The sequence below is a fragment of the Sarcophilus harrisii genome, chromosome 3 (assembly GCF_902635505.1).
Source record: "Sarcophilus harrisii chromosome 3, mSarHar1.11, whole genome shotgun sequence".
Lineage (NCBI taxonomy): Eukaryota > Metazoa > Chordata > Mammalia > Dasyuromorphia > Dasyuridae > Sarcophilus > Sarcophilus harrisii.
The window spans coordinates 162,280,048-162,296,413 of record NC_045428.1 but is presented as its reverse complement, the minus strand read 5'-3'; the positions used below and the strand labels follow the sequence as shown (position 1 = coordinate 162,296,413).

The window sequence follows — 16,366 nt, the reverse complement described above, 5'->3', positions numbered from 1 at the left end:
ACAACTATCTTGAGCCCTGCTGCTCTGTAAGCAGAGGCTGAGTCAAGTACAAATGACCACAGACCTAACTCACAGTGATGCTCCCCAACTGCAGAGGATCTGACATGATTGAAATAAGGAACTTTGTATATTGCTTATTAACTCTCGGGTTATTGGGGAGAGACTTGACCTTGCCACAAGTTCTTGCATTGTTCTAGCTTTATTTTGACTTTTACTTGGTCTATTTACTTCACATAGGGTTGGTCAAAATTATGGTGCTAAGACCTTCTAGAGGAAGGTAATTCAAAGATTTGAATAGTTAGAAAAGAGTGTGGAATGTTGTGCCACAGTTCTCTTTTAATGCCCTGACCCAGTTTCCCAATTGTTACTCTGCCTCAGGTTATAACCTTTCCCTCTTAATGTCTATAAGATAAAGGTCTATCTCAGTTGCTCTGCCCCAAAACCCCAGGTTATAATCATTCCCTCTTAAATGTTTGAAGAAATAAAGGTTTTATATCTTTAGGCTATAATCATTCCTTCTTAATGTTTGACAGGATAAAGGTCTATCCATTTTAGACATTAGAATATCAGTAACCTCTCCAATACCTCCCTCCATTGTGTCATCCTAGGTGCCTCCCCCCCAATTAGGTTATCTGCATCCAGGGACCTCCCCCATTATGTCATTGTTCTTGTTATCCCATAAAAGAGTCTTGCTGTCTGATATTCAGGGCTGGATTCTTTGAGATGATAGTCTCATTCAGCCTTGGGACCAAGCATGGATCATTTGGTCCCAGAATAATAATTTATTTTTATTTAATAAACTATTAAATTGTTCTCTTAAAAAAAAATTCATTCTGATACTATGTGTTCTTAGGCAAGACAAATGTCACTTCAGTGGCCTACTGAATTATATGAATTGTGAGATTATTTCCAGTCTAAATCTATTATCCTATGAACGCAATTTAAAGTTTAAACATTTTTGTTGTTAAGTCATGTCTGGTTCTTTGTGATCCCTTTCGGGGTTTTCTTGGTAAAGATACTGATGTGATTTGCCATTTTTCTTCACATCAAGAGATAAGGAAACAGAGGTAAACAGGGTTAAGTGATTTCTCAAAGGGTCACACTGTTACTAAGTGTCTGAGACCAGATTTGAACTCAGGAAGATGAGTTTTCCTGACTCCAGGTATGGCATTTAATCCATTGTGTCATCTAGCTGCACCTCCATTTTCCAACTTTAAAAATACAAGCCAAATAAGTGAGTTTATGAATCTGAAGGATAGAATGAAAAAAAAATTAAGACTCAGAAGAAGGCCAAGATAAAATAGAAAAATAATGATTACTCTGTCATTCCACTGGGTACAATACACTTCTGGATTCTTAGATTCACTTTTATAACTCATATTTCTCCATAGTATAGAAGAAACAAAATTTTTTTTTTAAATAACTTTTTATTGACAGAACCCATGCCAGGGTAATTTTTTACATTATCCCTTGCACTCACTTCTGTTCCAATTTTTCCCCTCCCTCCCTCCCCTCCAGATGGCAAGCAGTCATACATGTTAAATAGGTTACAGTAGATCTTGGATACAATATATGTGTGCAGAACTGAACAGTTCTCTTGTTGCTCAGGGAGAATTGGATTTAGAAGGTATAAATAACCCGGGAAGAAGAACAAAAATGCAAGCAGTTTACATTCATTTCCTAGTATTCTTTGGGTGTAGCTGCTTCTGTCCATCCTTGATCAATTGAAATTAAGTTAGATCTTCTCTTTGTCGAAGAAATCCACTTCCATCAGAATACATCCTCATACAGTATCGTTATTGAGGTATATAATGATCTCCTGGTTCTGCTCATTTCACTCAGCATCAGTTCATGTAAGTCTGGCCAATCCTCTCTGTATTCATCCTGCTGGTCGTTGAAGAAACAAAATTTCAAAACAAACTGAGACTGAATTGCTAACTCAGTGAGGTCATTGTGTGTGTGTGTGTGTGTGTGTGTGTGTGTGTGTGTGTGTGAGAGAGAGAGAGAGAGAGAGAGAGAGAAGGAGAGAGAGAGAAAGAGAGAGAGAGAGAGGAAAGACTAAATTAATTGCCCATGGCCTTGGCTTTTTTAGCTTTGTCTTATTGTGTTGGAGGGTCTTGCACATTCTCAAATACTTCCACTTTCTCTACTTCTCTTTTCATCTGGGAATTTCAATTCCCCTTTGGACTTCACATAATGTAAGTACCCATCTTGCTAGTACATCTTCCTGGGATTGGCTGGTTTTACCCAGAACCTTCATGTTAGGAAGCCCAGGCTAGCCATGTCTTCATTCTTCTTCAGGCTGTACTCCTGACTCCTTTTTCTAGATCTGGTATCTTCATTTCCTCCCTCTTTTACTGCTTCTTTTCTTCCCTTTTTCATCTTTCTTGAATTTCTTCAATTGTCTGATCACTGAAAGCAAGTTCCTTGAGGACTGGGGCTTGCCTATTTTTTAGCTTATTTTTTAATTCCCAGTGCTTTGCAGAATGCCTGAACATAACCCCTCAATAAATGCCGGTTGACTTGATTTTATTTAAATTCTCGGGACTCCAATGTATTTGTGAACTCCCTCTAATCATGTGGATCACGATCCATCCCAGCTTGTCTTTCCAGTGCCACGGTCAGCTTGCCTTAGAGGTCCCATTTCTGTGTGCTGGGATAGTCTTCTTCTGACATCCCGAGGATACCTCAATTATCCCCGCTTTGAATACATTAGTAGTTTAATAACGAATGATATTAAATAATCCATGAATTAATCGCACAATGTCAATGAAATCACCAATCATCAGATAGTAAACATCTATAACTTATCAGGCACCCGGGATGCAAAAATGAAAGTGAAAGACTCGTTGCCCTCAAGCAGTTTACAATCTAGTCTATTTGGCTCTTTAGCGGTTTTTTTGCCTCTTCCTTTCCCCCCCTTATTCCTGTCATTTTGGAGTGACTAAAGAAGGAAGGTTACTCATCTTTAGAGAACGCAAACCCGCCGGGGGTTGGGTGGTTGGAAGGAGAATTCTGAGTCTGCAATTGGGGATCGGGATACGGTTGGGGAAATGAGATTGCGCGGGTCCTCGGTTCAGGGCTGAGCCCCGCTGGGAAGAGGACTGAAAAGCCCCAGGGGTGGACCCGGTTGAAAAAGGAAGGAAGGAGGGGATGAAGTTTGAGGGGGATCTGGGGACGACCCGTGGGTTGATTTTCCCCCTCCCCGACGTGGGCATCGGGTGGATTTGCTCCCCGCCCCGCGGGAAACCGGCTTCCTTCGTCCTCCCCTTACCCTCCTCCTCCTCCTCCTCCTCCTCCTCGAGATCCCAGAGGTAAAGTCCCCGCAGGGGAAACTCGGAACTTGTCACTCCTCAAAACTGCTCTTATCAGGAGAGACTTATTCCTTGTTGCCCCGGGGGACATCCCGGGGTTATGCCTAGCCGAGGGAAGGGAGTCCCCCAACAACTGAACGATCAGAAGCGGGATAAACCGGTCCTCATTCAACCTGTCTGTTGGGAGCGGACCCGGGGTGAGGGTAAAGGCTTCCCGTCTCCGTCCGGGCTTATTTTGGGAAATAGGAAACCAGCAAAAGATTGCTGTTAGGGGACATGAACGTCGGCAAGACGTCGCTGTTACACAGGTACATGGAAAGGCGCTTCCAAGAAACTGTCAGCACGGTCGGGGGAGCCTTCTACCTGAAGCAGTGGCGATCCTATAACATTTCCATCTGGGACACTGCAGGTAACTGCCTCGCTCGGATTTCTCCCTGAGAAGCCTTGCTCTTTCTTTTCCAAAACTTTAGAAGCTGGAAGAGACCTCAGAGGTCATCTGGTCCAAACTCCAAGGGTAGAAAGGTGAAGTTTACCCATCCCGGGTAGTCACTGCCTAGTTCGAATTTAGGGTTTATGTTATCTTCCTTCATAAGGTTAAGCTCTTTGAGGGCAAAGATTATTTTCGCTTTTTCTTTGAATTTTCAGCGCTTCAGCTCAGTGCCTGGCTCAATAAATGCTTGCTGATTTGATTCCACACCAATATTCTTCTCAATTCTGGGAGAAGGAACTTCTGTAGAAATTTGGGAAGGTTGAAAAGGATCTTAAAGATAAGGCTCTCTGTAGAGAAATCACAGGATTTAGAGATGGTTAAGAGATCTTGCAATATTAATTCAACCCAGTCGTTTTTTCTTGGAAACTGAGGTCGTAGTAGTTGAAGTCGGTTGCCCAACGTCAAATACGTAGCAGAATCTGGTTCGAATTAGGGTATTCTAACACCGAATTTAGTGCATTTCTCATTGCACTAGGCTGCTTCTTAGCAGACTCCTCACTATCTATCTCCTTGTTGATCTCGTTCTCCCTGTCCTCTCAACCATATTTTCTTACAATTTCCTTTCTTTCGGTTTCCCTGCATCTCTGGGAAGGTGAAAGAACACCCTATGCTAAAGTATTCCTTAGTCAAGTTACTCTTTTCAGGGAGTAATTTCATTTCATCTGCCTAGTAATTCTCTTCATTGACCCTAGATGGAAGCTGCCCAAGAAATATAGTCCTTGAACTTGAATTGTAATGCTATTCTCTATATGCTATATGACAGTGCTAAGTATATAACCTTATTGTTATTGTTATTATTTTATCACTGATAAAAAAAAAGACTATTTGAGATTTTTCCTTTTTCTTAGTTATGGGAATTTGGAGAAGAGACAAAGAGAGAAAAAAAAGGGGGAGGGAGGTTTTTCTTGTTTGGTGGGATTTATGACTTTTTTAGAAGTAACTATTAGAGTCTAAACCTAGGTCTCAATTTGCTAAGTCTACAGAGTGGAACTGATAATTGCCCATTCCCACTGAAAAGAATGAAACAAGTAAATGAAGAAATAATGTATCACTTTTTTTTTTTTGGTGGTTGAAGCTTCTAGATGTAGCATCTCTGATGCTAACACTTTAAAGAGTGACAAATGCACAAAGATCCTGCCCAAGGTTTTTAATTGCCAACTGTGTGCCCCTAGTTCTGCTGAGTAAACACGATTTTAATTGTCTCTGTTTTTTAAATTGGTTAAATCAAATGAATTTGAATTAATGAACTTCAGGATCACACTGTATTTGCATTTTTAAAAAAAATAAGGATCTGACTAAAATAGGGAGTTTTTGTTTCTTTCCTTTGAAACTAAACTCACGCCTATAAAAACTCCCTCCCCTTGAAGTTTCAAGGTATGACATTATTTTTATTTTACACACAAAGTCATTGAGCCTGTGGATGTTGTCTCCTTATTCTTTTCTTAAATTTTCAGTCTTAATTACAGAGGTGAAGTTATATGTAATCAATAAGTATTTTTTGGAAATCCCTAAATGACAGCTTTGGGATTGGTCTTCTGTTGTCTTATTGCTGAGAATAATGTAAAATTCTAATCCAAAATAAACTATGTTTATGAAAACACCTAAGTTCAACAGGCATCTAAGTGGCATGGGGGTTAGAGTGCCATGCCTGGAGTCAAGAATACTCATCTTCCTGAGTTCAAATCTGACCTTAGACACATATTAATTGTGTCTAATCACTTAACCCTGTTTGCCTCAGTTTCCTCATCTGTAAAATAATATGGAGAAGGCAATGGCAAATTACTCCAGGATCTTTGCCAAGAAAACTCCAAATGGGGTCATGAAGATTCAGATATGACTGAAATAACTGAACAGCACACTATGGGCAAGTATTGAGCTACAAATACAAAATGTGAAAATAGTTCCAGCCCTCAAGGAATTTACTTTTTACTTGGGATGGTGGTGGGAAAAGTTTTGTTTAGTAGAGTCCCTTTTGTGATCTGATGTTAAGGAAGGGTCCCCTCCTCAGAGGCCAATATCAAATTTCTGCAATTTGTATGTTTCTGGAGACATTATTCAAACTGTGATATATCTGAATCATGTAATACTGAGCTTGAGAGAGTATATGAAGTAACACTTGTAATTTATTTCAGTACCACTTTTTGCATTTTCTTTATCAGAAGCAAGGACATCTATAGCAAGCATATTAATCACCAGAGAATTTTGAAATACTGCTGATGTGATGCCCTAGATATTTTTGCAGTTTCCTGCTGCAGTACACTCAGATTTCCTGGATGCTTCGGGGTTTTTTTTTTTTTGTTTTGTTTTTGTTGTTGTTGTTGTTGTTGTTGTTGTTGTAGTTGTTGTTGTTGTTTGGGGAATGCCAAGTGTTTGTATCAGTATTGGGAGGAGCAATGAGGAAAGCTTAGGCAATATGTTAGTAAAGTCTTCCTCTCTTTCCACATCACTGATTTCCTGAATTTAGAATCACTTTTGTTTCTTGGAAGTGACCCTGATTTCTTGAAGGTCATATCAATGAAGCACAAACTCTGACAGGTTTTAACTTGAAAAGACTTTAAATACTGGCTCAGTGATCCTGTTGTCTGAGAACTGGCATAGTTAAGCTCATCAATACAGGGTCAATGAATTAATGAATGAAAAATCATTTAATAAGCACAAATTCTGTGTTAATCGTTGGGAATAGAAATACAAAAGGAAAACAATCTCTTCCCTCAAAGAGTTTACATTCTAAAGGTAGAAACTGTCGGTGTGGGGCAGTGGTAACCAAAGGGAGTACTTTTAGAAAGTTAGGAGGATGACAGGTGGAGTTCTAAGGGAATGGATTCTCACATCTTTTCCAGAAACACCTTAAGGTTATAGAATCATAGCTGTAGAGCTTGACGGGAACTCAGATCATGAAGTCCAATCTCTTCATTTTGTAAACCGAGGCACAGAGAAGTTAGGTGACTTATCCAGGGTCACATAGGCAGTGTTTGAACTCAGATCTTCTTGTCTCCTAAGTCCTCCATAACAGTGGTTTAAAAACTTTTAAACATCTCTTCCCACATAGCATTTTAATGTGAGTTATATCAATTAAAATTTACCATTCAAAATTTTTAGCATTATTTTAGTATTATTTTAAAAATAATTTTGATCTCACAGACCGTTGAGAAAAGAAAAAGAGAATTGTTCTTTTATTCTAATGCTTGGTGAAAACTCCAACAATGTCTCATTCCATTCATTATTCTCTTGTAGCCAGATGGATATCATAGGTTATCTTGTTAACAAAATCAGGAGTTTTTTTGAATTTCCTCTCTACTGGGTGCAGTTGGCCTATAATTACAATTTATTATTGGTCTTCGTGACCCTAAACAAAAATTTCAAGCAGAATTTTATCCAATATAAATCAATCACTCATAAAGGGGAGAGCTAGGCTTTATAAACCACTGCAGTTAGCCAACACTCAATCTCCTTAACAAATTGAGAGAATGACAAGCAAGGACAACATGGGATTAGACTATAAATTCATTTGTCTAATATTACAAAGAATAGCAATGGCCTCCTCATTCCATAAATGAAAAAGCCTTGGTTTTGAAGCTCAAAATTCCTGAGTCACTCTGATAGAGTAATTCTGAAAGTAAGAGTTCAAAGCCCCTTCTCTACCTGTAGGGGAGTTTTGAGTAGCATCTGGTCAACAATTCCTCAGGCATCTTCAAAACACAACCAAACCTTAACTGATGAATCTCATTCCCTTCAGTGCCCCACCAGGTTGCCTAACCCTATCCAGGATCTCATTGGATTGCCTTGTGTCCTTCATCTCTGACTTTTCTCAATTCTTATCTCCCCTCAATAAAAAGACTTACTCTATTTAAGTCTGTCTTCTTGTGAACTCCATATTTCCTTGTTCTGGACTTTGGTATTTTGAACCTTTCTAAGTCTGCATTAAGACAAAGATTATGAGCAGTATTACTCCATAAAGCATCAAGAAGCAATGGAGAGAAAAACAATTTTACAGAAAGCTTGTCAGGAGACTCAACTAAACAAATTTATTCCAAGAGCATTTAAGGATGGGCTTGAAAGGGAACAACAAATAGATGAAAAATTGAAAAAGAGTCTTTATATAACAGACTCTTTATCATCAAGGAAAATGGAGCCAACACATTTGGACTAGAATGTATTATAGTGCCTCTTGGACTCTATGAGGAAGTAGAAATAGCACAAAAGAAAACAGAATGAGAAAAACAGCTGGACTAAATCTACTCTATACTGGAGGTAATGGAGTTTTGAGGGCATTGAAATTTTGATTCCCTAGTGAAATAAAAGTATGAAGGATACCAGGCACTGAAAAATTCCCAGTTGTTACCAAATAGAGGTAACTGAGAGACTGTTAGTAACTACCAATGTTAAGGATTACTTTTTTTTTTCAAGATTTTTTCAAAATTTTTTTGAGAATAATCTACATGCACGTGGAGGGCATGCCTGATGAGGGTATCAAAATGGAATAGTTAAGCTTGCAAGTGATATTTTTAAAAAATGTAATTTCATTCTTTCCAATTAACAAAATTTTATTTTCTCCCTCTTCTACTTCCCCTGTTTTCAATTGTCTCAAAAAGGCAAGGAAACTTTTGTAGCAAATATACACAGTCAAGCTAAACTAATTTTCTCATTGGAAATATATTTCAGTTTGCACCCTGAATCCATCATCCATGATCCATCATCAGAGTATTAGCAGCATGGTTTATTATCAATTCCTCTGAAATTGTAGCTGGCTACTGCACTGATCAGAGTTCCTAAGTCTTTCAAAGTTGTTTGCCTTTACAATGATGTTGTATAAATTGTTCTACTGGTTCTTATAGGTGACATTCTACAATAGACCATATCTTTATCATTACACAATTGACTAAAAGATGTAGAAGACAAATCCCATTGTGCTTTTTTTTGGTTGACTTTTATAATTTTATTACATACATATATACCATCCATAAAATTACACACATCAATATGTGTACACATACACAATATTACATACATAAAATTATAATTTACATACATTTATAAACTATATATGTATGATATACATATAACTCATACAAGATACCTTGAAAGATGAAACTATATGTATGTTATGTATAGTGTATCTATATCTATCTAATTTTTTTCAACATTCTTCAGTTCATTAATACCAATCAAGGAAAAATACACGAGTCACATGCTTTTCCAAAGGAGTTAACCATAGTCATAGAAGAGATCTAGCACAGAGTTCAAATTCAAGTGGACTGATTTTTTAGATGGTGAGGTCCTTGTAGTGTTCCTGTTTAAGGATGACATTTTGGTGGTTACCTCAACACCAAGAACATTGTGGATTTTCCTAAAGGGGAGCTATAATTACTCAAAAGAGTTTTGTGTAATTACCACATAGGAAAAACAAAGAAAATAAAGGCTGCTTGTTAAGTTGATGATATGCAGTTGGTTAGAAAATCTTTAGAACTCTATCAGTACATAGTACAAATCAATAATGAATTGTTTCCAAAGTTAAACAAAAGTGAGCTGGATTGCCTTTAGAAAATTATCCTGTTGTTTTTTTTTAATGACTTTGAACAAAAGCCCACTTTAAAAAAGCATATTATTACTGTGATCTTTGTGTCTGTATATATGTATGCATGTATATATGTATCTATTCATATGCAGGGTAGAAGCATACAGTATTAGTGCCACACTTAGTGAGAATACCTGGTCAAATTAGTCGACTGCAGTTCAGAATTCCCCAGCTCAAACAATCTGCCAGCCTCAACTTCTCCAGAAATAGGGATTACAGACATGTATTATCTTGCCTTGGCTATTGATAGCTTTTTTATATCACCTGAATTTCTCAATAACTCCCATTCCCTTCCAGAGAACAATCTCTAATAACAAAGGAAAAAATAAGAGGGGAAAAACTTAGCAAAACTAGCAAACAAATACTGAGAAAAGTCTGACATTAGATTCAGTGTTCTACATCCATAGCCCCTTAACCCAACAAAGAAAACAGGAGGAGGTTCCTGCAATTTCTAATTTTGCTATATTTGGTTTCTGTTGTCTAGTTGTTGTTTTTTTTCCCTTTTACATTGTGGTCATCTTTGTGTATATTATTTTCTTGGTTCTGTTTTCTTGGTTCTCCCTTGCATCAATTCATATAAATCTTTTGGTATCTTTCTACATTCATAATAATAATCTTTTTATAGTACAGTAATAGAACATGTTTATTAATGTACCACAACTTGTTTGACCATTTCCTAGATGATAGGCATCTATTTATAAAAAAAATTATAAATTTGTGCATAATGAGTCTTCTTTATTACTACTCTCTATAGAGCATATAACTAAAAATGGAATTTCTGGATTAAAGGATAAAGACATTTTAGTCATTTTTATGACATAATTAAAAATGACCTATGGAATAATTGCACAGGGCCACCAACAGTTTATCAGTGTGCCCATCTTTCTATAACTCCTTCAACACTGACTCTTCTCTTTTATCCCCTTTGTCAATTTTTTTGAGTTTTATTTTGATTTGCATTTCTCTTATTATAAGTGATTTGGAGCATTATTTATATGGATGATAATAATTTGCAAGTCTTTTGAGAATAATAAATAACATTTATGTAGGTAGGCATTTTGTCATTATCTTATTTGACTCTCACAAAAACATTAGGAAGTAGGTGCTCTTGTTATTCCCATTTTACAAACAGGGAAACTGAGTCAAGCAGGGGTTAAATGACTTTCCCAGGGTCACATAATTAGTAAGTGTCTTGAATGGAGATTTGAAATTAGGTCTTCCTGACTTCAGGCTCATTGCACTATCTACTCTGCTACAAACTAACCAAGTACTTTGAGAAGTATTTGTTTATAGCCTTTGACCATTTGTCTATCAGGAAATGGCTATTTTTGGCCTTAGATATTTCTGTTACATGTTTCTTTATCTTGGGCAGCAAATCCTTGTTTGAGAGATCTGATACAATTTTTTCCCAATAATCTCCCTTCTTATGCATTAATTTTTTTGATGCAAAAGTTTTTAAATTTTATGTAATCAAAATGCTTTCTCTATCTCTTTATTTCTGCCCCTATCTCTCTTTCTCTTCTTTCTCTTTCACAGTGGCCTCTATACTTACTTTTCATTTCTTATACATAGCTGAGAAAGCTGTATGATCAAGGTTTTTTTTTTTTAATGGTATGATATTCAATATTTAGGTTCCATGTCCATTTTTTGTTTATCCTTCTATATGTTATAAGATGATAGTTTAAACTTAATTTCTTCCAGACTACCTTCTAGAATTCCTAGAAGTTTTTTTTCCAAATAATGAGTTCTTTTTTTAGGTAATTTATGTTCCCAAATTTATAAATAAAGTTTGATTTGAATTCAGTTATTTCTGAATCTTTTTTGTCTAATCTGTTCCATTGATCTATTTTAAAATTAACTATTACCAAATAGTTTTGATAAAAACTGCTTTATAATATAGTTTAAGGCCTAGATATGCTGTCCCAAAGGTCTATCTTTTTGACATCAGTGTTCTTATCATGCATTCTCATGTTCTTATGGTTCCTGTGGCTGTAAGTTTTCATAACTCATAGGTCCAAAGAGCTGAAGTTGAAGATCACTCAAAGGCAAAGGAAAGGGGCATGAATAGTTAGTGCGAATAGGCTGTATTACATTACAAAGGAGTAATTACATAAGAGAGAAATGGTAGAAATGATAGCAGAGAAAAATGTCTCTCTGAGGGGAAAAAGATGGTCCTTTCAATTAGTGTTAGGAACAAGACAATAGATACTTCAGGAGACTAATGCCATTAAGGCAATGTGAAGAGAAGCTTGGAAGACTCTTTGCATGTTGCATGTTTCCCTTGAGGAAGATTTATGGAAGATCAGGGATGTTAACTGTACTGCAATAGTTTGCTACTTGGTTGTCTTGCCTCTATTTTGTCTCCTTTTATTCTAAATCACAGATCTGGTCGTGACATTCTTTTGGTCAATACTCTGCAATAATTCACTATTGCCTGCAGATTTGTTTACTATATTAAGTGCTTTATTTTTTTGATTCCAGCCTATCATTCCAGATTGCTCATTCATTCTATGCTACAACTAAACTTTAGATCTATTTGTTGTTATCTGGATTATGAACATTCCATTATCCATTTCCTTACCTTTGTATAGGTTGTCTCCCATACCTGAAATACTCTTCTCTTTTTACCCCTGACTCTTGATCTTCCAAATTCTTAAAGGCTCAATTAAAGTGCCACTTTCTAAAAAGGCCTTTCCTCACCCCTCTTAGTTATTACCTCTTTTCCCTCTTCCCCATATTACTTTATATTGATATATATCATCTCCTTAGAGGCAGGCAGGTAGGAAGGAAGGAAAGAAGAAAAGAAAGAAAGAAGAAGGAAGGAAGAAAAGAGAGAGGGATGAAGGAAGAAAGGAATTCAGTATTTATTAGGTGTCTTCCCCGTGCCAGATATTATGCTAAGTGCTTTACAAATTTTATCTCTGTAGAATGTAAGAATCTTGAAATCAGGATCTGTGATTTTTTATTTCTTTGCTTGTTTTGTTTTTTGGATTCCCAAAAGTATCAAAGTGCCTGGCGCATAGTAAAAACTTAAATGAATTGAATTGAAATGACTGAGTAACCATCTTCCTTGTCTGGAATGCATCTCCTATTTAACTTAGGAGTCAGTTCTATGGTAAGGGTTTCCTGCTGCCCACCAAAGGTGATTTGTCTCTTAAATTTTCCTAGATCAGCTTTTTCTGCATCTCCTTTGCTCTCACTATATTGTAATTTTTCTTATATTCTCAGTCAGGGGTCCATGATCTTTTAAAAAAAAATACAATTTGATAGTTGTATTTTAGTTATTTTTCTTTGAATTACAATGTATATTAATTTATGAATTTTAAATCATTATTGTCAAGGGATCCATAATTCAAAAAAAAGGTTAAGAATCCCTTCCTTATTTAGTAGATAGTTAGCTTTTTCAGGCCAGGAATTTTGAGGATTTTTAATTTTGTTTTGTTTTGTTTTTTGGCTTTGAGGTTTTTTAACTTTACCCCCCAAACTCTATATATGCTTTGTATATGAGGAAGAAGGGGGAACACTTAAAAATGGTTGAATTGAATTCCCAATTCTAGAGGTGACACAGGGAAATAATAAGATTATATTCCTTTTTATTTGACTACGAAGTCTTTCCCAAACCTAAACCTGAGCCTAAAAAGTAGAGATAGAAATATTTGTACTAAACTTTGGTTCTTAAAACTTTACATCTGGATTGCCCCAATCTTGGATTTCATCCAAAATTTGAACTGCTTTAGTTTCTCTTTATAAGGGACTTTCTATTTGCATTCTATAAGAAGATACTATATTTAACAAGCTATAGCTTTAGGCTAAGAAATCCTTCATTGCCTCCAGTGACCTAAGGTGAATTATCAAAACTGATCTAGGAAAGAAAAAAAAATGTGATTGCTGGTGGCCTGTTAAGAACAGCTCATAAACCTTAGCTACTATTTCTGCCTGTAGATATATAGATATTCTTGGGCCCATAATTGAGTGCTGTCCTAGAAGAGAGCTTATTTTGTGGCTTATTTTATAAAGGGGAGATCTAGGAGAGAGACATTAAAAAGATGAACTACCTAAACAATATGTACTTGGAAAAAAATCATTAGGTGAGCTTTATTGTATCTACACATCCATCTGTCCTTCAAAGGGGCCAAAAATGGTGATAGAAGTATTCAGACAGATTGAGGGAGATGCTTCTGCCCTAAATGCTATTTGAATTTGTTTTTGAAAATTTTGTAATATTCATGATGAGGTCCTGAGTAACTAGACAGGGTTGATAGAGAAAGATTGAAGTATTGATGGAATTACTCCCTGAAGCAAACAGGGAAAGGCACTGATGGGGTTCAGTTTAACTTTTAACCACCCTCTGTGGAGGTCATCCAGTCAGAAATCCAAGTTATGTCAAACTCCTGAGATTAAGTTTTACCTATAAATTTGTCCATGGCTCACATCATTTTTGCTGAACCTCTTTTGGGTTTAGCTCAACATGGCACTCTGTCTCATTCCCCACCATGCCTCTATTCTTTCTCCTTATTATAACTAACACCACTTTTAAGGTACTAAATTTCTTTTATGAGTTAGGTTGTCAGTTAAGGGCATACTCCAATCTCATGGGGTGTTTCCTTTTTCCTGGTTAATTGTAAGTTCTACTAGGGAACTTGTCTTTTCTATCATTAATTGTTAAAATTCGTTTCCTTGCTAACTATATGCTTTCCCAACTGTTTCATATTTACCACTCCTGATATCGATTATATTTCTTTATTTTGTCTGTAACTTCTTCTCCTAAATAAATACATCTTTTACTAAAGAGAATGATCATTCAGTTCCAATGGACTTGTAATAGAGAGAGTCATCTGTACCCAGAGAGAGGACTGTGGGGCCTAAGTGTGGATCACAGCATAGTATTTTCACTTTTGCTGTTGTTTGCTTGCTTTTTGTCTTCTTTCTCGTGTTTCTCCTTTTTGGTTTAATTTTTCTTGTGCAGCGTAATTATGGAAATATATAAGAGAAGAATTGCACATGTTTAAAAAAAGAATCATACTAAAAATGAGAATGGCCATTGTGAATTATTCACATGACTGACCCCCCACATTTGGTGCAACCTTGAACATATCATTTGGAACTCCTGAACACATCATTTAGTGCCTACATCAAACACATCATTGGGATGGTTCTTGAGGGAATGGATGAATTGGATAGATTCTTTTCATTATTTTATTAGCTCCACAAATATTTTTAGGTACTCCTGGAGATTCAGATTATTGCCACTTTGGGGAGGGAGCTGGACCTGTGATTTCATTTGTGTAAGCAGTTCCTGATGGGGCAATCCCCTCTTCCAAAGCAGATCCACCCTCTAAGTAAATCCACAACTACTCTTTGACCTACAGGGTCACTCAGCTAGGTTGTGTTTGAGGAAGGACTTGAACCTGGATATTCCTGATTCCAAGGCCAACTTTTAATTCACTTCATCTCAGCAATTACTTCTCAGCAGTCTAGAAAAATAAGTAAGATTCGATCTCTTCCCCATTAAGAATGTAGACTCTAGTAGAGGAAGCTAAGACACATTCAAAAATTACTATAACAACAATAATAGTTATCATTAATATAAAACTTAAGGTTTGCAAAATGCCTTATAAATCTTACTTCATTTCATCCTTGCAGTAACCCTTGGAGTTAGATACTATGTTCATCCCCATTTTACAGAAGAGGAAACTGAGGTAGATAGAAGTTAAATGATTTGCTTAAGGTCATGATCTAATCATGTAGGTAACACAGTGGATAGAATGCTAGGCCTAGAATCAGAAAGACCTGATTTCAAATCTAGCTGAAGATACTTGCTAGCTGTGAGATCCTCTGCAAGTCACTTAATCTCTGTCTACTTCAGTTCCCTTATCTGTAAAATGGAAATAAAAATAGCACCTACCTTAAAGGTGTAAAGATCATATGAGATAATAATTATAAAGTACTTAGCACAGTGCCTGGCACACAATAAGTGCCATGATGTGTCTGGAATCCAATTTGTTTGAACTTATTCTTATTCCAGGTACCATGTTCTATCTATCCCATCTACTTTTTGACCTAGGCATTTATGATATGAAATACTGAATTATTAAGTTCTGTAAACTTATTCAAATTTAGTTATTCTAAAATTGATATGAAGGTGTGTGAATGGAGAAAATGACAGAATCATTGGACTGGAAGAGTCTGTAGAGATCATTTATTTTTCTTCACAGTCAGTCATGTTCAACTCTTCATGACTCTATGGACCATATCATATCACTATTGTCCATGGGGTTTTCTTAGTCAAGATACTAGAATGGTTTGCCATTTCCTTCCCTAGTGAATTAAATCGGTGTTTAAGTGACTTGCCTAGAGTCATTGTCTACCCCGCCTCATTTTTCCTTGATTAGGAAATCAGGCCTGTAGGGGCCTAATGACTTGCTTACAATACATTCAGTAAGAGACAGACACTTAAATCCAGTTTTGCAGAATTTAAGCCATTACCATTGCTCTCTTTCCTAAATGAGAAATTTAGACATCTCCCAAGTATTAGTGAAAATTAACACTTTTAACTTTGGAAAACCTGACTGGGATTTTTCAGAAGTCATTGGAAGCCAAGGCAGAGACAGTGTAGAATGTGGAGCTGAGATGTAACATGCTAGAGCTTAGCAAGGAGGCCCTTTACTGGGTGAAATTGCTGTGGTGACGTCTAAGGGTTTGATATTTGGGAAATACAGGACCATGAATCTAGAGCTGAAAGACCATTTTAGTCCAACCCCTTCATTTTATACTTGGAGAAACTGATGCCCAGGGAATTTATGAACCTTGCCCAAAGTCTTGCAGGTGATAAGCATCAGCGACTGGCTATATACCTACCCATTGATTTCCTTGGCTCTAGAGCATGTCTTCTTTCCATCATATCACAACATTTGAAAGGGTGTTAAATGACATGGCAACATATATAGTAACTTCTAGACAGCCATAGAATCAGGACAACCTGGGTTC

The 16,366-nt window shown here is 36.6% G+C and overlaps 1 protein-coding gene across 1 annotated transcript in view; it reads left to right on the top strand.

Annotated features, from left to right (window-relative positions):
* The first annotated feature begins 3,577 nt into the window (after positions 1-3,577).
* RAB20 (RAB20, member RAS oncogene family) overlaps positions 3,578-16,366 on the top strand; it is a 57,506-nt gene continuing 44,717 nt past the window's right edge. Inside the window, exon 1 of the mRNA XM_003765737.4 lies at positions 3,578-3,723. Coding sequence (XP_003765785.2) covers positions 3,591-3,723 — 133 coding nt within the window. The 5' untranslated portion in view covers positions 3,578-3,590. The remainder of the gene's footprint in view (positions 3,724-16,366) is intronic.